General features: G+C 38.3%; 2 protein-coding genes across 4 annotated transcripts; one reads left to right on the top strand and one right to left on the bottom strand.

Moving 5' to 3' along the window:
• Window positions 1-592: 592 nt before the first annotated feature.
• On the bottom strand, window positions 593-14,310 carry ephx5 (epoxide hydrolase 5). Of its 3 annotated transcripts, none has more exons than XM_057848207.1 (9): window positions 14,113-14,310; window positions 11,063-11,276; window positions 10,783-10,963; window positions 2,934-3,014; window positions 2,732-2,861; window positions 2,297-2,508; window positions 1,624-1,732; window positions 1,425-1,550; window positions 593-1,346 (listed from the first exon to the last, which is right to left on the bottom strand). In XM_057848207.1, exons 1-9 carry the CDS (start codon window positions 14,139-14,141, stop codon window positions 1,148-1,150), a joined length of 1,281 nt encoding a protein of 426 aa, XP_057704190.1. In that variant the 5' UTR covers window positions 14,142-14,310; the 3' UTR covers window positions 593-1,147. The 3 variants fall into 3 exon arrangements, with proteins under 3 accessions (XP_057704190.1, XP_057704188.1, XP_057704189.1); XM_057848205.1 differs by having other exon boundaries at window positions 598-1,346; window positions 2,934-3,143; window positions 14,113-14,306; XM_057848206.1 differs by lacking the exon at window positions 14,113-14,310 and adding an exon at window positions 13,904-14,098 and having other exon boundaries at window positions 604-1,346; window positions 2,934-3,143.
• Window positions 14,205-17,943, top strand: cst3 (cystatin C (amyloid angiopathy and cerebral hemorrhage)). Its single transcript, XM_057848213.1, has 3 exons — window positions 14,205-14,496; window positions 14,621-14,722; window positions 17,559-17,943. The coding sequence occupies exons 1-3, from the start codon at window positions 14,293-14,295 to the stop codon at window positions 17,637-17,639; spliced, it is 387 nt and encodes a 128-aa protein (XP_057704196.1). The 5' UTR covers window positions 14,205-14,292; the 3' UTR covers window positions 17,640-17,943.
• Window positions 17,944-18,016: the final 73 nt, after the last annotated feature.

The following is an 18,016-nucleotide window of genomic DNA, read 5'->3' as shown; positions in this document are numbered from 1 at the left end:
ACACTGGACTATATGCTACTGGTTTCCACATTGTATTATGGGATATTCACAGCAAAATACATGATTCTGGTTAGCGTATAAAAATTCATAAATTAGCAGTGCTGGACATTAAACCGCAAGGTATAAAACGGGACAAAATAGTACCTGTGTAGTAGGCCTACACAATATATCATTTGGACATCGCCATCACAATATATGCATGCGCAATTGTCCTACTGCAGGACGTCCAATTGTTTTTTTTATTTTGTTTTTATTATTTTATTTAAGACGTTTTGCTTCATAAAAGCAAGTGCACAGAGATGTGGCCTCCTGGATCCCTTTTACATACATCAATCTTCATAATTCATAGATGAAGCCCCTGAGCCAGGAGTAAACTATTATATGAACACAATGTGGTCATGGTGAGGCAATCAATGTCTTCCCAAATAAGCTATTGAAGTCATCTGGGGGGAAATTCTTCTTGTTTTAATATCGCAATATATATCGCAAACCCCCGAAAAAGTCGCAATGTAAGTTTTTTTCCAATATCGTTCAGCCCTACTGTGTAGTACTAAAAGTATATGCCACTGAAGTTTTTATTGTTGTAAACGGATTTATTATTTAAAGATTACAACACACTTGTTAGAATTTCAGGTTGTAGTGAATGCATTAAAAAAAAAAAAGTGTTTTGTAATTCAACAACTCGAAGTGGATAAACTTTTGATTAATTTCTTTTAGCACAAGCTTAATTATGGTGGCCTTGAAGTGCAAAACACAACGGCAAATCAAAAAATTAAAACTGCAAGAAAGGCATTGTTTTTGGATTTGCCGTTGCATTTTTAAATTTGCCATTTTGTTTGTTTTTAATTCCCGTTTGTTTTTGTTTTTTTTCCAGAATTTTCCATTGTGTTTTTTGATTTGCCGTTGGTTTTTGCACTTCAGGGCCAGCGTACTTAACCTACAAAACCATGATATCATTTATGGTAATTGAATATTAATTTATTGTTTCTCAGACTTTGCCTGAGAAAAGAACCTTAAAAAAATAGTAATTTATGATTAAATTACAACATTGAGTGTAGAAATGGCAAATCATTCAGGCCAACAAAAGAGTTATCTGATAATTAAAGACCATTAGAATATTGAGAAATAATTGTGTACAGGGTTTTGCTCAATGCTCCACCTCTCTAACAAATTGGATTACATCACTGGCAAGCAGTTGAGGCTCCTCAAAAGCAGCAAAGTGACCACCACGAGGCATGAATGTGTAGGAGACAATGTTATGATACTTAGTTTGGGCCCACGATTTAGGGGAGTGAATCAGCTCTCCAGGGAAGGCAGCTAATCCAGTTGGTACAGATACCCTTCTCCTATTGAAAAAAAGATGGTATGCATCATATGACTTCAAAAACAGTTTCACGTAGGCTATAATTAATATGCTCACATACCTTGAATCAATCCTTTTGTCAAGATTACCCTTAAGGTTTTCTTTATAGAAGCGCATGGATGAGACCATGGAGCCTGTTGTCCAGTAGATCATGACATTTGTTAAGAGGTCATCCAGGCTAAATTTCCTGTGCAAACCAACAACAGCTATGAGTCATTAAGTAAATATTGCTGATAGATGGGCAACATGAACTCTCAGACCTTTCTAGCCCACCATCCCCCAAGTCTATGTTTTCGACGTTAGTCCAGGTTGAAAACTTCTCCAGAATGTAGGCTGCCAAGCCTACAGGGGAATTATTCACTCCACAGCCTGTAAGACCAATGTTAGCTATGATTATCATGTATTTGATGACTGAAATACAGTGGAATCTCCAATGCAAAATATCTGGCCCAAAATTTTACTGAAAAAAATACGCTTTGAAACTTAAATGGATGATGGCAAATGTTCGAAACTTATTCCCATAACTTTATTATGCGAAATGGACCTATTTCACCTAAAGCAATATTCTAAAAGCTGCAATGAAATGGAGTGATACTTTTAAGTGCTTTCAATCCATTCTTGTTAGTTTGTTGTGAATGTGACTAAAGAAAGTGAGTGACGTCATTGCCGACTTGGGAGTGCACTGTTGCATACAAGTGCACCATGGAAAATCGTTGACTCTTTCACCCCAGCACTTCACAAGGACGTGCTTCTGTATCAATACATGGTACCGTTTGACTTTACGTGACTCGGTACTCTGTAGTACCAGCCAAAGACCTTAAGAGAAGTACCTACTTCAGTACCCATCCTTTATGTACGACCTCAGAGATTGAACTTTAAATGTATGACTGTATACAAATGAATACATTTCTGTGTGTATGTTAGTGTTCCTACCAACAGTGTCAGGTTTGGTAGCCTGAATGTGCAAGTAGCCCGATTCCCTCATGATGGTCCACACACACTTTTCAAAGAAAGGGAACAAACGACGCACATCTTCCCGATTCAGGCCCACCAAGAAGGGCAGATAAGGGCCAATCAGGAGCGACATCAGCACTTTAAACCCTCTTCTTATCATAAACATGTTTAAGTGTAGGCCTTTCACACACCTGTATGGCAGATTTAAAAAAAAAAAAAAAAAAAAAAGTTTCAAATGGCTGTCGATTAGCTGACACAGCAAGTGCTATGCTGGAATTTGCTGCATCTGCTTGTTTTGCACACTGCAAGCACTGTTCCACACTTAGGCTCTATATTGTTAGTATAGTTATAGAGCAGTGTGTGCAAACAATTCCAATTGTTAATGGTCATAGCCTGTTTTGCAAACTTTCTTACAAAGGCTTCATTTGTGCCATGTTGGTCGTAATCAGGGAGCCCCAGTCTCCTCCCTGTAGATAGAACTTCGGGAACCCTAAACGCTCCATCAGCTTGAGGAAAATTCTTGCAGCAGCGAGACTGTCAAAACCTACATAGAAGAACAGACAGAAAGTAAATAATAATCAAAACACACTGTGAATCAGGATTTCTTTTTAAATACCTTGTCTATGAGGAGCCTCAGAGTAACCATAGCCTGGTATGGACGGGCATACGACCTCAAAGGCAAGATCGTCATGGCTCTCTGTGAGAAGTGGCAAGATCTTGTAGAATTCAAAAAATGAGCCTGGCCAGCCGTGAACAAGCATAAGCGGGATAACCTTTTGATTTTTCCGTTGAACTGGTCGCACATGGATAAAATGCACATCGATACCTATTGACGGGGAGAAAAGTTTTAACCCTATTAACCTTCCATGCATAAGTGGGTCAAAAATGACCCGGTGAGGTTGTTTTCTTGAAATATCTTCGGAATGAAAAAATGTTATCAATTCATATTCCAGGTATTCCTCAAAAAACATGTTTTCGATATAATGCCATTGAAAGTTTTGATTAAGTTTTTATACATTTGAAGAAGTTGTCATTTTTGTATTATTACTAAGGATGTCTAGGGTCGCGTTAACGGGCGGTAATTAATTTTTTAAATTAATCACGTTAAAATATTTGACGCAATTAACGCACAAATGCCCCGCTCAAACAGATTAAAATGACAGCACAGTGAAATGTGTGTTTTTCGGAGTTTTGTCGCCCTCTGCTGGCGCTTCCGTGCGACTGATTTTATAGGCTTCAGCACCCATGAGCATTGTGTAAGTAATTATTGACATCAACAATGGCGGGCTGCTAGTTTATTTTTTGATTGAAAATTTTACAAATTTTATTAAAACAAAAACATTAAGAGGGGTTTTAATATAAAATTTCTATAACTTGTACTAACATTTATCTTTTATGATCTATCCATGGATTGCTTTAACAGAATGTTAATAAGGGTAATGCCATCTTGTTGATTTATTTTTATAATAAACAAATACAGTACTTATGTACCGTATGTTGAATGTATATATCCATCTTGTGTCTTATCTTTCCATTCCAACATTAATTTACAGAAAAATATGGCATATTTTATAGATGGTTTGAATTGCGATTAATTGCGATTAATTAATTTTTAAGCTGTAATTAACTCGATTAAAAATTTTAATCGTTTGACACCCCTAATTATTACCCTAAGCTTCCACAAGTGGGTCAGAAATGACCCACATGCATTTTCTATGGAATCCAATGGGAATCTTTCATTCTTATCAACTTCAGCTGTCAGGAATGAATTGGGAATGAACAGACTAGGTATGTAAAAAGTGACATACCTTAAGAAGATTATTTTACACAGCAAGAGCTGATACGTGTATCGTAAGTATTATGTCCATATAGTATTCTGTGGATGTCTTTCGTGACTCTTTTTATTATTTATCAAGAAATTAACAAACTTCATAACTAGCTAGATAACTAAGGTTAGGTTCATACCGCAGGTCCTAATGCACAATTCCAATTTTATGGCACATCTGTTTTTTGCCGTGCCTGTTCAGACTGCCTTTGTCCATTGAGCCTGTTCAAGTATCACACATGCACACTAATTCACAGTCCGAGATGCACTGAGCAAACTGGCCCGCATGCGCAGGACCATCAAAACAAATGATTACACATGATGCACACATGTACGGGCAGTTTGCCCCGACACCTCGCCGTGTAAGCAATCTTGAAATAGTCCTCATTTGGAGCAGAAAGAAAAAAAGAGCATACTCAGGCTTATCCTCAACCCATTTGATTTTTTTATGACTGTTGTCAAGCCCACTCCTTCCCCAAAAGCCGTGTTCAAGCTAGGTGCTAACGCTAATGCACAGCTGCACCGCTACCGTAGCACCCTGTCGCTCTCGCTCTTTGCTGATGTTAATTGCGCATTAATTCCAATTTGGGGGACTTGACTGTTCAGACCGCAGCCATATTCTGGAAAAATGTGGCCCGGATGGGATTTTAACCACATACGATAGTGACCTGGATCGAATTTGATCAGTTGAGTCGGAAAAACACAAATAAATCTGATATGTGCATAAATAATTGCGGTATGAACTAGAGCTGCAGCTATCGAATATTTTAGTAATCGAGTAATCGACTGAAAATCCTATCGATTAATCGAGTAATCGGATAAAACATATGTTTTTTTTAGGTATAAAGCAATTATAAATATACATGAGAAAACAATACATTTCATCTAATATTGAACCATTTTCAGTCAATCAATGTCTTTATTTTCAATGTACATTGTTGAAAACAGCCAACAATTGCCTCTCAGATGTGACTAGAATAAAATAATAAAAAGATCAATTCACTGCTTTCACTCGAAAAACTTTTAGATCTTATAAAATATATATTTCTTACCTAAAAATGCCATTACGCTTGATAACACACATCACTTAAAAGTTAGGTGTTTTTCCCCATTTTCTGCCATTTTTAAGTTCTAGTTAAGTTTTAAGTTAGTCTAAACTGTAAGTCCTGATAGGATTTTGAGTTTTTGCAGTGTTCAAAATATATGTATTGTAACATCAGGTTATAATTTGGCGGGGATATTTGCATGCGTTCCTGAATGCACCGCGTGACGTGCGTGGGTGAGGGAGGTGCGGGAGAGCGAGAGACGTGCCTTTCGGTTGTTGTTGTCGTTTCACAAGATCCCCAAAAAATAAATAATTGCAACCTAACGAAGCGGGTGACTCTTTGTCATCGTTACAGTATGATACCTGCTGTATTGGAGCACATTAGGGACCAGTGCTACTAGGTGTTTTATCCAGCAATGACTACTGAGCTAAAATTGACAGTTAGCTTTATCATATTTTAATTTTACACCTTCATCACTCTACAACGCTATGTTTTCACAGATTAAATAAAACCTGTATGTAAGACATGTTAGCCACGCGCAGGGCTAACGTTATGTGAGCGAGTAACGTTAAAGTGCCTGTGACACGAAAAAGCATGTTTATTTCATAATACACGCTGTATTTTATGCCCCTGAATGATATGGACCGCTTGGATGTGTGTGGAAGCGATCGCTATTTTTATTTAGTTTTTTGAATCCCGCGCCATGAAAATGAGTGACTTCCGGCTTCGGTCTTGCATTGAGGAGGAGGGCGCTGTGACGTGTACGGTAGAAGACGTTCTCTTCACTATACAGTGACTGTTGTGTATGAGGACGAAGGATTCAGCTGATTTTGCGGATTAATACTTTTATTTTTTGCATCACGCCAGCCAAACGGCTGCAGAAAAATCATTCTGTATGCGGGAGAGGCGTATGCGCCTTTTTGGAGTTTCAAAAGGTTCCCATTCACCGTGGATATTTACTGTGGGACCATTGGACTTACAAGGAAGTGAGTAAACATCTTGTTTTGTATTATGTCAAATACGAATACAGTGATTACAAAGTAAACACTATAAAATTCATTTAAATAAAGGACTACTTACGTTTGATCATTGATAGGCATGTAAAAAGCTATCCTCATGCTCATTAGCAGTTAGCTGTTAGCACGTTAGCTGCACAACAACTCCAGCCACCCTCCTCCAGGGAACGAACTGTAAATTCCTTTCCGCCGGGCGGTTTGCCGATCCGCAAAGAAACTCGACAACCGGGTCGTCATGTCAGATAATCCAGGCTAGTTATGTGTGATTTTCCACTTCGAAGACTTTGAAACATCCCTCGGTTCGGGTTAGCATGTCGGCTAGCTGTCACTTCTTCTGGTCTGTTTACATTCTCCGAAGCCGGGGAAGGGAAATTACATATGTCCGATTTAGGTGTCATAAAATATCGTTCGGGAGGTGTGACAGTAAAGGTGAAGTCGACAGTTTTGACCATTATGGAGTAATTTTGCCATGTCGTCTTGAATAAATGGATTTTTATTATTTTATATTCCATTTAGCACAAGATTGTTATTTGTCATGACCATGCCATTTATTTAGCAATTGGGGAAAGTACTTGGGTAAAAAGAATATCCTGTAAAAATATTGAAGTAAAGAGACAGAAACAATGACATTTTGCCGCTCTCTTCGTCGCGTTTTCCTCATTGTGAATAGTTCCCCCTCGACGGGTTGACTGGTCCTTCTCAAGCCATTTATATAGCTATTGGGGAAAAATACTTGGATAAAAAGAATATCCTGTAAAAATATTGGGAGTAGAGAGACTGAAACAATGACATTTTGCGGCTCTCTTCGTCGCGTTTTCCTCGTTCTGAACAATTCCCCCTCAATGGGCTGAATAGTAAAACCGATGAGCCCAGTCTACCGCTGACGTCATCCACCTGTTGGGGACGCTAAAGCCCTATAATGGTAGGCGTGGCTAACCGGCAGATTAAAAGACTAATTTCTCGTCATCTGCGCTTTGCTAAATTGTTGTATATAGTCGAATCGTCTCAATATATGATTCTAATTCACATAATAATAAAATAAGACTTTTTTTCTGGTGTCATATGCTCTTTAAAGAGTAAAAAAAGGCTTAAATGGCATTATTATGTGAATACAAGTTAAAAAAGCACAGATGACGAGAAATTAGTCTTTTAATCTGCCGGTTAGCCACGCCTACCATTATAGGGCTTTAGCGTCCCCAACAGGTGGATGACGTCAGCGGTAGACTGGGCTCATCGGTTTTACTATTTAGCGCATTGAGGGGGAATTATTCAGAACGAGGAAAACGCGACGAAGAGAGCCGCAAAATGTCATTGTTTCTGTCTCTTTACTTCAATATTTTTACAGGATATTCTTTTTATCCAAGTATTTTCCCCAATAGCTATATCAATGGCTTGAGAAGGACCAGTCAGCCCGTCGAGGGGGAACTATTCACAACGAGGAAAACGCGACGAAGAGAGCGGCAAAATGTCATTGTTTCTGTCTCTTTACTTCAATATTTTTACAGGATATTCTTTTTATCCAAGTATTTTCCCTAATTGCTAAATAAATGGCATGTTCATGACAAATAACAGTCTTGTGCTGAATGGAATATGAAATAATAAAAATGCATTTATTCAGGACGACATGGCAAAATTACTCCATAATGGTAAAAAATGTCGACTTCACCTTTACTGTCGCACCTCCCGAACGATATTTTATGACACCTAAATCGGACATATGTCATTTCCCTTCCCCGGCTTCGGAGAATGTAAACAAACCAGAAGCCGTGACAGCTAGCCGACATGCTAACCCGAACCGAGTGATGTTTCAAAGTCTTCGAAGTGGAAAATCACACATAACTATCCTGGATTATTTGACATGACGACCCGGTTGTCAATTGTCTTAGTGGATCGGCAAACCGCCCGGCGGAGAGCAATTTCCAGTTCGTTCCCTGGAGGAGGGTGGCTGGATTTGTTGTGCAGCTAACGTGCTGCTGCTAATGACCATTAGGAGAGCTTTTTACATGCCTATCAATGATCCAACGTAAGTAGTCCTTCATTTAAAGGAAGTTTGTAGTGTTTACTTTGTAATCGCTGTATTCGTATTTGACATAATACAAAACAAGATGTTTACTCACTTCCTCGTCAGTCCAATGGTCCCACAGTAAATATCCACGGTGAATGGGAACCTTTTGAAACTCCAAAAAGGCGCATACGCCCCTCCCTCATACAGAATGATTTTTCTGCAGCCATTTGGCTGGCGTGATGCGAAAAATAAACGTATTAATCCGCAAAATCAGCTGAATCCTTCGTCCTCATACACAACAGTACACTGTAGCGTGAAGAGGACGTCTTCTACCGTGCACGTCACAGCGCCCTCCTCCTCAATGCAAGACCGAAGCCGGAAGTCACTCATTTTCATGGCGCGGGATTCAAAAAACTAAATAAAAATAGCGATCGCTTCCACACACATCCAAGCGGCCCATATCATTCAGGGGCATAAAATACCGCGCATATTATGAAATAAACATGCTTTTTCGTGTCACAGGCACTTTAATCTTATTTATTAGCGGTGTGAAGTGTACTGCGTCAAGATGGCGGCTGTTTACTTACACCGCTGACTCTGTCATTTCACATCTAGTTCAACATACCTGTGATATCTATGAGACGCATCATCATGCGGACTAGTTTTTAGCAACATCGGCGTAGTTTGTAGCGGCTGTCGGTTGCAGAAAGGTATTTTATATTTTTTTATTGCTTCCACCTCTACGCACGTGACATCAGCGCGTTGTCCCGCATTAAAAGTAGTCCAGGCAAAACTGATGCTTAGAGCTGGCAAAATTAAACGACTCCTCAGGGTGAATAAAATTACTCGGAGCAGTTTTTAAACTCGAGTTGCTCGAGTATTCGTTTCAGCTCTAGTATGAACCTAGCCTAAGTTAGCTAACATTACTGTATGTATAGTGTGTGTGTGGGTGTATTTATTTATACAAGTGTTGCACCGATACCATTTTTTGGGCCCCATACAGATACCTGGCTGTGCAGTATCAGCCGATACCATTCCGATACCACTCTGTTTGCAAAAAAAAAACAACAACATATATATATATATATATATATATATATATATATATATATATATATATATACAGTACTGTGCAAACGTTTTAGGCAGGACACCTGCCTAAAACGTTTGCACAGCACTGTATATTTTTATTATATTATCAATATACAGGATATACTGTATGTATATATTTTCCCCAAGTGGAAGCTTCCATGATCCTAACAAATTTAATAATTAAAAAAATATATATATATGTACGTATAAGGGATGCAACGATACAGTTAAGTCACGGTTCGGTACGATTTTCGATACAATTCAATACATTTAATGCTCTGAAACAGAAAATACGACTGTTATTTTTTTTTTCTTCAAATTTTTTATTTATTTTTTGCTAACAAGCAAAAATAACAGTTCCATCATATAAACAAGCATTTTAGTGCATAATATTTATGTGCTTACTTCTTACTGATCTGAAGAAATTTTGTATATAAGTGCTGAGAACAATCTTTACTGTTTGTAAAGTGGGGCACACTGTTGATTGCTGCAGCTCTCTTAGCAGCTATATTTACCATATAAGCAAAACATCCTATTTGTGGTCCGAGTCTATCTGTAACATGTACTGAATTAACAGTATTTGCAGCATTATCTATAGTCACTGGTATGGATTGTTTTGGCCTGCTTAACTTCCATTCAGTCATGGCGGTTTCTAATTCATCAATGTAGTATATGGACATAGTTAATTATGTTATGTGAGCAAACATAATTTACCGTCCATTTTTTATTTGTATTTTTTTTTTAAATGTACACAGTTATTTGTGTTTTGTGAGCAACATAACCTCATATGTTGCTCACAAAGCATAATTACTGTAACTGTAATTTTTTTTCTTTTTTTAGTTCACCCTCCTCTCTTAAGGTAGATCGCGGGAGGTTGTCTCATTTAAAAGTAGATCTTGGAGCAAAAAACATTGAGCACCCCTGCTGTATAACATCTATGTAAATATCCAATGTTAAGATATGGGCAACTGCGGCTTATAGTCAGTTACGGCATATGTGTGGATTAATTTCTAAAGTTTTGTGAACTTTGGCTGGTGGGGCTTATAATCAGGTGCGCTTTATAGTCCCGAAATTACGGTAATAAGACTAATGTATATTATCACATCATGTGGCACTTATAGTAGGGTTTGTGTAACTGTGGCAAAATTTGTAATGTTTTTTTTTTTTTTTTCTTCCAACTTTAAATTAACCGGTTGCATAATGACGTCACCACCAGAGGCGGAGCTCATGGGGGAGTGGGGGGAGTACTTGTAGTGCGGCTCCCCACGGCCAGGGATTATAGGTGACCCAGTTTGCAGGCCTAAAGTAGGCTTGGGTAGGAAAAGGAATGGGCTAAAAAAGTATGGCTGACAATGTGCTGGGCCTATACATATTGTTGCTGGCCTAAATGTCTCTGCTAGAAAGCCCCACTCCAACCCTATTCAATTAAGGACCGGAATAATTCCTCCTACTGTATGAGGTACTTCAAACATATACTTCACCTTCAATTTTAGTTTTGAAGTGCGGATACTTGTTAAGCACTGCCACTTGTTTTTTCCAATCAAACTCATGTCTCCAGTAGGATGTCACCCTCTTGAGATAAGTTGAATTGAATCCATATTGAAAGGCTTCATCTTCCAGCGGGTCCGTGTATCGGGTTTTGTCAAGGCGCTCATGGAGGTCCTAAGAAATTGGCATGCCATATATGATTGCACTTAATAAGTAGTCTCGGCCAACTTTATTGTTTTATAAATAGCACATTATTCCGTCTATCCAATATACCTTGATTTCATCCTCTGAGGTTTGAACCTCAAACGGATAGATATTGTCATCTTCTGACTGTGGCCTCTTGCCTGCTCCCCACCATCCTTCACCAATAGGAATAGTTTGGACTTTACATCTTCTGTGCCGAATGTACAACAACGCAACCCCTGCTGCAACCGCTGTCCCAATCACAATCTGCTTGTGGAAAACATCCAAACTCAGGAAGGAGTCTCTATGGACAATTGTGAAAAGAAATATTTTATTCATCACTGACTCTGCCGAGGCAAATCAAGGGCGTAGGTTTGGTCTCAACATTGGTAGGGACAATGCAACAGCATAACCAGCATAACACCACTTTTTGCTTAGGAAAGGACATTATTAAAGGGGATGTTTCGGCAAAGGGGGTGTGAGACATCAATAGAACCGTTATGCGCCAAGATAACAAATATTGATAAAGTTAACAAAAAAATCAATCACATTAATGAGCAATTATCGAAAATAGATCGAAAATGACGAACACTACCGAAAGTGTTCCGGAAACAGCCGAATGGGGCGGCGACGTCACGACAAGTGATTGAAAGTCGAGGCGGAGCTAGGTGCCATTGTTTTTTAACGACGAGAGAGTAGCGTTGGGGTTTGTTTGAGCAAAACATCACAACAATGGTTCAAAACTGCTGTGCTATGTGGTGTACAAATAGTTGTTTATCGGAATATAGTATCCATGAGTTCCTGAACGCGAAAAAAAAAGCTGGACTACACAGAAAATGGGTAAAGTTCGTCCGTGCAAAGAGGGCTAATTTTCTAGACACAGCCTCCGGCACGCTTTTCTGTGGTGCGCATTTTCCAACTGAAAGCTTCTCGAACTATGGACAAGAGAAATCGGGTTTTGCTAAAAGATTGCTGCTCAAAGGAGATGCGGTGCCGACCATAGATGCACAGCCACCTAAATGTCCCGAGATATCAAGAGAGAGACGATGACTGCTAAAGGAGGCTAAAGCTACGCAAAGAAGGGAGCAGCCAAGCTTGAAATGGCCAGAGTGAGTACTCTTTTATAATTAATAAAAAAAAAATGTCACGCCTTTGGATACAGGACTCGACACATGTATAAATGATCGTTCGTAAAATATATAGAACAAATCCTCTGATCCCGTTCATATTTGTGTCTGTTGGCAGAGCGAAAAGCTATGATAGCGCAATAAATTATAATTATTCTATGCATTCCTTTATTTTGCAGTCACGGTGTATCAGCTTCACAAAAAGAAATGCTAAACAAATCATTGGTGTTTCCCACACGATCTGCTGCCGATGTTTCATCAGTGTCATTGCTCCCCTCAATGACCGTTTCATTACGCTGCATTGGCGTTCGTTTGGGCTCAAATTGGTCACCTATAACACCGATTAAAGCTTTGCAACTCTCCTCGTCACCATTAGATGAACATTCGTTACGTCCTTCTACGTCGGATTCGTCGCTGAAACTAGAAACGAAATTGTCTGCCATCATCGCCGCCATTCAGTATTAAAGCACTGAGCCTTTTTCTTGTTGAAGAAACAGCCCTCACTGCCAACTCTGAATTCTCTTTTATTGACAACGAGCGGTGTTTCTTCATGAGGGAACCTGGAATATGTGCAGGACGAACACAATGCATCAGCATAAACAGCTCAAAACACCCCCAATTCTCCCCACACTAGAAGGAATTATATTGATGCAGACAGGCGCTGCCCCCCTAGTGGCCGGTGGCACTCTCTTCACTTGACGTGACGTCACGCACACAATCTGCCAGATCTCGGGCGCCGGTCGTTTTAGCTTGACAATCGAGCCAAATTTCTCTCATTTTCTTGTGTGTAATTACACGAAGTGGCATGATATGAATACAAAAGGCATGCGTTTATGGATAAATGATGGAATATCAAAATTTTCCCAGGGCGCTACATCCCCTTTAAACCCAAACAGATTGGGTGAACGGGGGTCAGGACAACATTTCTCATGAATATGAACCTAATTAATTGATGGGCCAAATGATCAATGCAAAATAAATCTGTTTTGACTTATACTAACTTTCATGTGTATTTCTTCAGGTGATACACCGTTTGATTCAAACCTTTGTTTTCGAAAACTACTAAAGTAACATTCGTGAAAACTTCCAAAATAAATTTCTGGATTTTATTAGCAAATTCAACACACACAATAAATACAAACCTATTTATAATCGTTTAACTGTCCAGGAATGGAAAAAAATACACATTTGTCGTTAGACCACTCAACATTGTCTGTCTAAATAATAAATATAACTGAAAAAACTCATAACGTTAACAGCAGAAAACACATACAGGACATTTCTCTTTAAGCAGCTTCCTACTCGAGTTTTGCAGGTTAGCGTGTTCACACAGTTTAATGTTATGCTAACTCTGATGCAGGTCGGACTTTCAGTAGCATGTCCACAACACTGACGTCTTTTACATTCCTTACAGTAGCTGCTGCTGGCCGAAAAAAAGACTTCTAATATCCTCCTCTTGAAAAGGGTCGGAGGAGGCAGCATGTTGTCGACATGATGTATATGAGGTTAAATAAAATAAGCCAGCACATTCAGCAAGTGAAACGGGGTAAATTTAAGTCTGAAAATAATGCAAAAATATCACTTAATAATAGTAGGGTCAATTCTATTCTCAAAACATTAAAAAAAAAAAAAAAAAAACACAATCTAAATTACCTACATAACTGAACTCATTATACAATAGAAATAAGGTTGCCTTAAAGTTGGTGGGCACACTTTGAGGATCCTGAAAAGTTGGTAGTGTTATGTCCCCACCGTCCTTATGCAAACCTACGCCCTGGCAAATATGTTGTGGAAGTTTACTTACTTCAGAAATTGTGCCCTTTGCATTTTGTCCGTCAGGGTTACGCCCACGTGTATTTTTTTCACTGATTGTTCGTTAGATAGAAATCAACATTCATTACATTTTATGTAATACAAAGATGCAAGATGTTTAAAAATGAACCGAATACTTCTTCAGGACGTAAACAAGCACTTAAACGGAGTTGCTTGAGGAAAAACGCCGGTACCGCCTACCTTAATGGTCCAAAGGGCACGGATTTCATTTCCTATTTCTTTAACGACGTTGATTGGTCCCCAAAAAAAAAGCCAGTCATGTCACGTGACTCCGCTATGACGCAGTTGTTTATAACTGGGAAGTAGCAGTGGCAAGTCTGGCGACAATTCATCTGGACCCTGAAAGGCAATCCCCCAACAATGTTATTTCGGGTAACTTTGTTTTTACTTGGGATAGTTTGCGCCGAAGCGGTCGGCGGTCTCCTTGGGGGATTAGTTGACGTGGACGTGGACCGTGAGGGCGTGGCGAAAACTGCTCTAGAATACGCCATAACGCACCATAATAGGATCTCGAACGATCTGATGATCAGCAATATGACCGAGTTGGTCAGTGCTCAAAAACAGGTTAGTGACGCCCAGCTCATATCAACAAATAAGCGCATATTTGTAATTCTTGAAGCCTGCAAACGACCGTTGGGAAAACCAAATCGTTAAAGTGTTTACATTATATCACAATTGTGTTTTCTAGGTCGTTTCTGGCATTAAGTACCATTTTACTGTTAAAATGGTGAAGACATCCTGCAGGAAAGGCAGTTCAATTGCACAGTGTGAAGTTCCAGCCGGGGCGCAAGTATGATTTTTCATCATTAGTTTTGCTTTTAGAACATTTAGACTTATTTACTAATTATGGCTCAAAGGAACAATAGATACATTTAGCGCTTTCAGGTCACTACTGTGAACAGCGATTCAAAAGTTGGCACGACCTTTGACTATATTTGGTCATAATTTTTTTTTTTTTTTAAACGCAAATATTAGTAATTATTAGGGGTGTCAAACGATTAAAATTTTAATCGAGTTAATTACAGCTTAAAAATTAATCGCAATTCAAACCATCTATAAAATATGCCATATTTTTCTGTAAATTATTGTTGGAATGGAAAGATAAGACACAAGATGGATATATACATTCAACATACGGTACATAAGTACTGTATTTATTTATTATAACAATAAATCAACAAGATGGCATTACCATTATTAACATTCTGTTAAAGCGATCCATGGATAGAAAGACTTGTAGTTCTTAAAAGATAAATGTTAGTAATAGAAATTTTATATTAAAACTAGGGCTATCAAACGATTAAAATTTTTAATCGAGTTAATTACAGCTTAAAAATTAATTAATCACAATTCAAACCATCTATAAAATATACCATATTTTTCTGTAAATTATTGTTGGAATGGAAAGATAAGACACAAGATGGATATATACATTCAACATACGATACATAAGGACTGTATTTGTTTATTATAACAATCAATCAACAAGATGGCATTAACATTATTAACATTCTGTTAAAGCGATCCATGGATAGAAAGACTTGTAGTTCTTAAAAGAAAAATGTTAGTACAAGTTATAGAAATTTTATATTAAAACCCCTCTTAATGTTTTCGTTTTAATAAAATTTGTAAAATTTTCAATCAAAAAATAAACTAGTAGCCCGCCATTGTTGATGTCAATAATTACTAACACAATGCTCATGGGTGCTGAAGCCTATAAAATCAGTCGCACCCAAGCGCCAGCAGAGGGTGGCAAAACTCCATAAAACACAACAAGTGAGCGTTTCACTGTACTGTCATTTAAATCTGTCTGAGCGGGGCATCTGCGTTAATTGCGTCAAATATTTTAACGTGATTAATTTAAAAGAATAATTAACGCCCGTTAACGCGATAATTTTGACAGCCCTAATTAAAACCCCTCTTAATGTTTTCGTTTTAATAGAATTTGTAAAATTTTCAATCAAAAAATAAACTAGTAGCCCGCCATTGTTGATGTCAATAATTACATACACAATGCTCATGGGTGCTGAAGCCTATAAAATCAGACGCACCCAAGCGCCAGCAGAGGGCGATAAAACTCTGAAAAACACAACAAGTCATTTTAATATGTTTCAGCGGGACATTTGTGCGTTAATTGCTTCAAATATTTTAACGTGATTGATTTAAAAAATTAATTACCCCCCGTTAACGCGATAGTTTTGACAGCCCTAGTAATTATTTATCACTGTTGCCAGTAGAGGGCAGTGTATCCACCTAAATCAATAAAACTAAATGTAACACTTTCAGACCAAACCATTACAACGTCACTCTAAACGAATCCTCGAAGCAGCAAAATTTTGATTCAAAGCGTTTTTCTAATCGAATTGAGTTAATCGATTATTCATTGCTGCATTAGCTGTGAATGCTCATCTTTGAGTGCCATTAGTGGCGCTAGCACAGTCAATGAGTTAAAAATGTAAAACAGGGTGGATGCAAACTGATTATTAGACTGTGTTTGAGCATCCAAAATTGACATTTCTTATGGATTATCCCTCGTAATTATTTTGTGGCATAGGGGTGTGTTAACTGTCTTTTTTTTTTTTTTTTTTTTTCGCTGTCATGTCAAGAAATAAGTCATGGCTGACAATAAAAAAAAAGTGTGAACTTATCACAACAATAAAAAAATAACGAGGAGTGGCGTTTCAATCCTTGATCAAGCCTTTAACGCAGGGGTGGGCAAACTATTCCACAAAGGGCCGCAGTGGGTGCGGGTTTTTGTTGCAACCCATTAAGAGGACAGCTTTTCACCAATCTGCTGTTTTACGAGTGCAATCAGTCAATTGCAGTCAGGTGCTTCTCATTTCTGCTGAAACCTCATTGGTTAAACTATCTGTGTTGGCTCAGTTGGAACAAAGACCAGGACCCACTGCGGCCCTCGAGGACCGGTTTGCCCACCCGTGCTTTAACGCAATAAACTTTTGATCATTTCTCAATTTTTCTAATATTTTGTGGTTGTCCAGTGGTGTGTCAGCAAAGTAACTGGAGTTCGAGAAGTCCTTGCCAAAATGTACTGTGTGTGCACAGCTAAACGATAACTCACAATAAGAGATTCACAATAATAATAATTTTATAAATGAGGAAGTTTGTGCGCTGGTTGAGTCAGCTCAAGTCAGCCAGATATCACTTATACCTGGAAACAATGATTGAATTACGCCAAAATTGATGCGTACATATTTTACTATAAAGACTTCAAGGTCAGAAAATAGCTCACAGATTAGCGCCCTGTGCATTCACTAAGTAAATTGAAAAATGCGGAAATGAGCGCTGGCTGAGTCAGCACCATAACCAGCCGGACGTCACTTGTGTATCTTTAAAATGTCCACAAACTGCAATTAAATGTCACCAAATAGTATGTATATATCTCAACTTTCTTATCAGATGTGCACATGAAATTTGGTGATAATTGACCAAAGAATAATTCAAACGCTCTCTGTCTGTTGTGTGGTAAAGAACTATAACAGGCTATAAAAGAGGTGTAGTAAAGCCATTAGAAAAAAAAATAAATCACTGCACGTTTTCAGGGGTTCGTCGTAGTGCTGACAACATTTTTACAGACTTAAATTGGACTTGAAACTGTGTTTCCTCAGACCTACGAGTGCAACTTCAAAGTGTGGGTCCAGCCGTGGCTGAATCGAGAGCCGGTGGTGACACAGGAGTGCACCCACTAGGGCAAAACGTCAACGTAGCACGTTACGGTATTTTGAAACACATCTTTAGTGTTCTCTGTCATTTAATCAGGTCTATGTACTACTTACCTACGTCAGCTGTATACAGAGCAAGCAATATGGATTGATTTTAGTTTAGTATTTCAGATTTGATGTGTTACAATCATATGTTGGCTTGTAATCAATCCTTTTAAATGGAGAAAAAAAAAAATCAAATATTTTAGTAAAACAAACTATGTATATGTAGATATGCACTTTTTAGTGTCATGTATTCTGACATGTCAATAAAGAACTTTTAACAAATGTATCCTTGCATTTGTCATATAATACAGGGTTTATGCAGGTCATTACAAAAGTCATAAAAAAATATTTAATGTTGT

Source organism: Corythoichthys intestinalis, chromosome 10, assembly GCF_030265065.1.
Source record: "Corythoichthys intestinalis isolate RoL2023-P3 chromosome 10, ASM3026506v1, whole genome shotgun sequence".
Taxonomy (NCBI): Eukaryota; Metazoa; Chordata; class Actinopteri; order Syngnathiformes; family Syngnathidae; genus Corythoichthys; species Corythoichthys intestinalis.
This window is presented reverse-complemented; position numbering and strand designations above follow the sequence as displayed.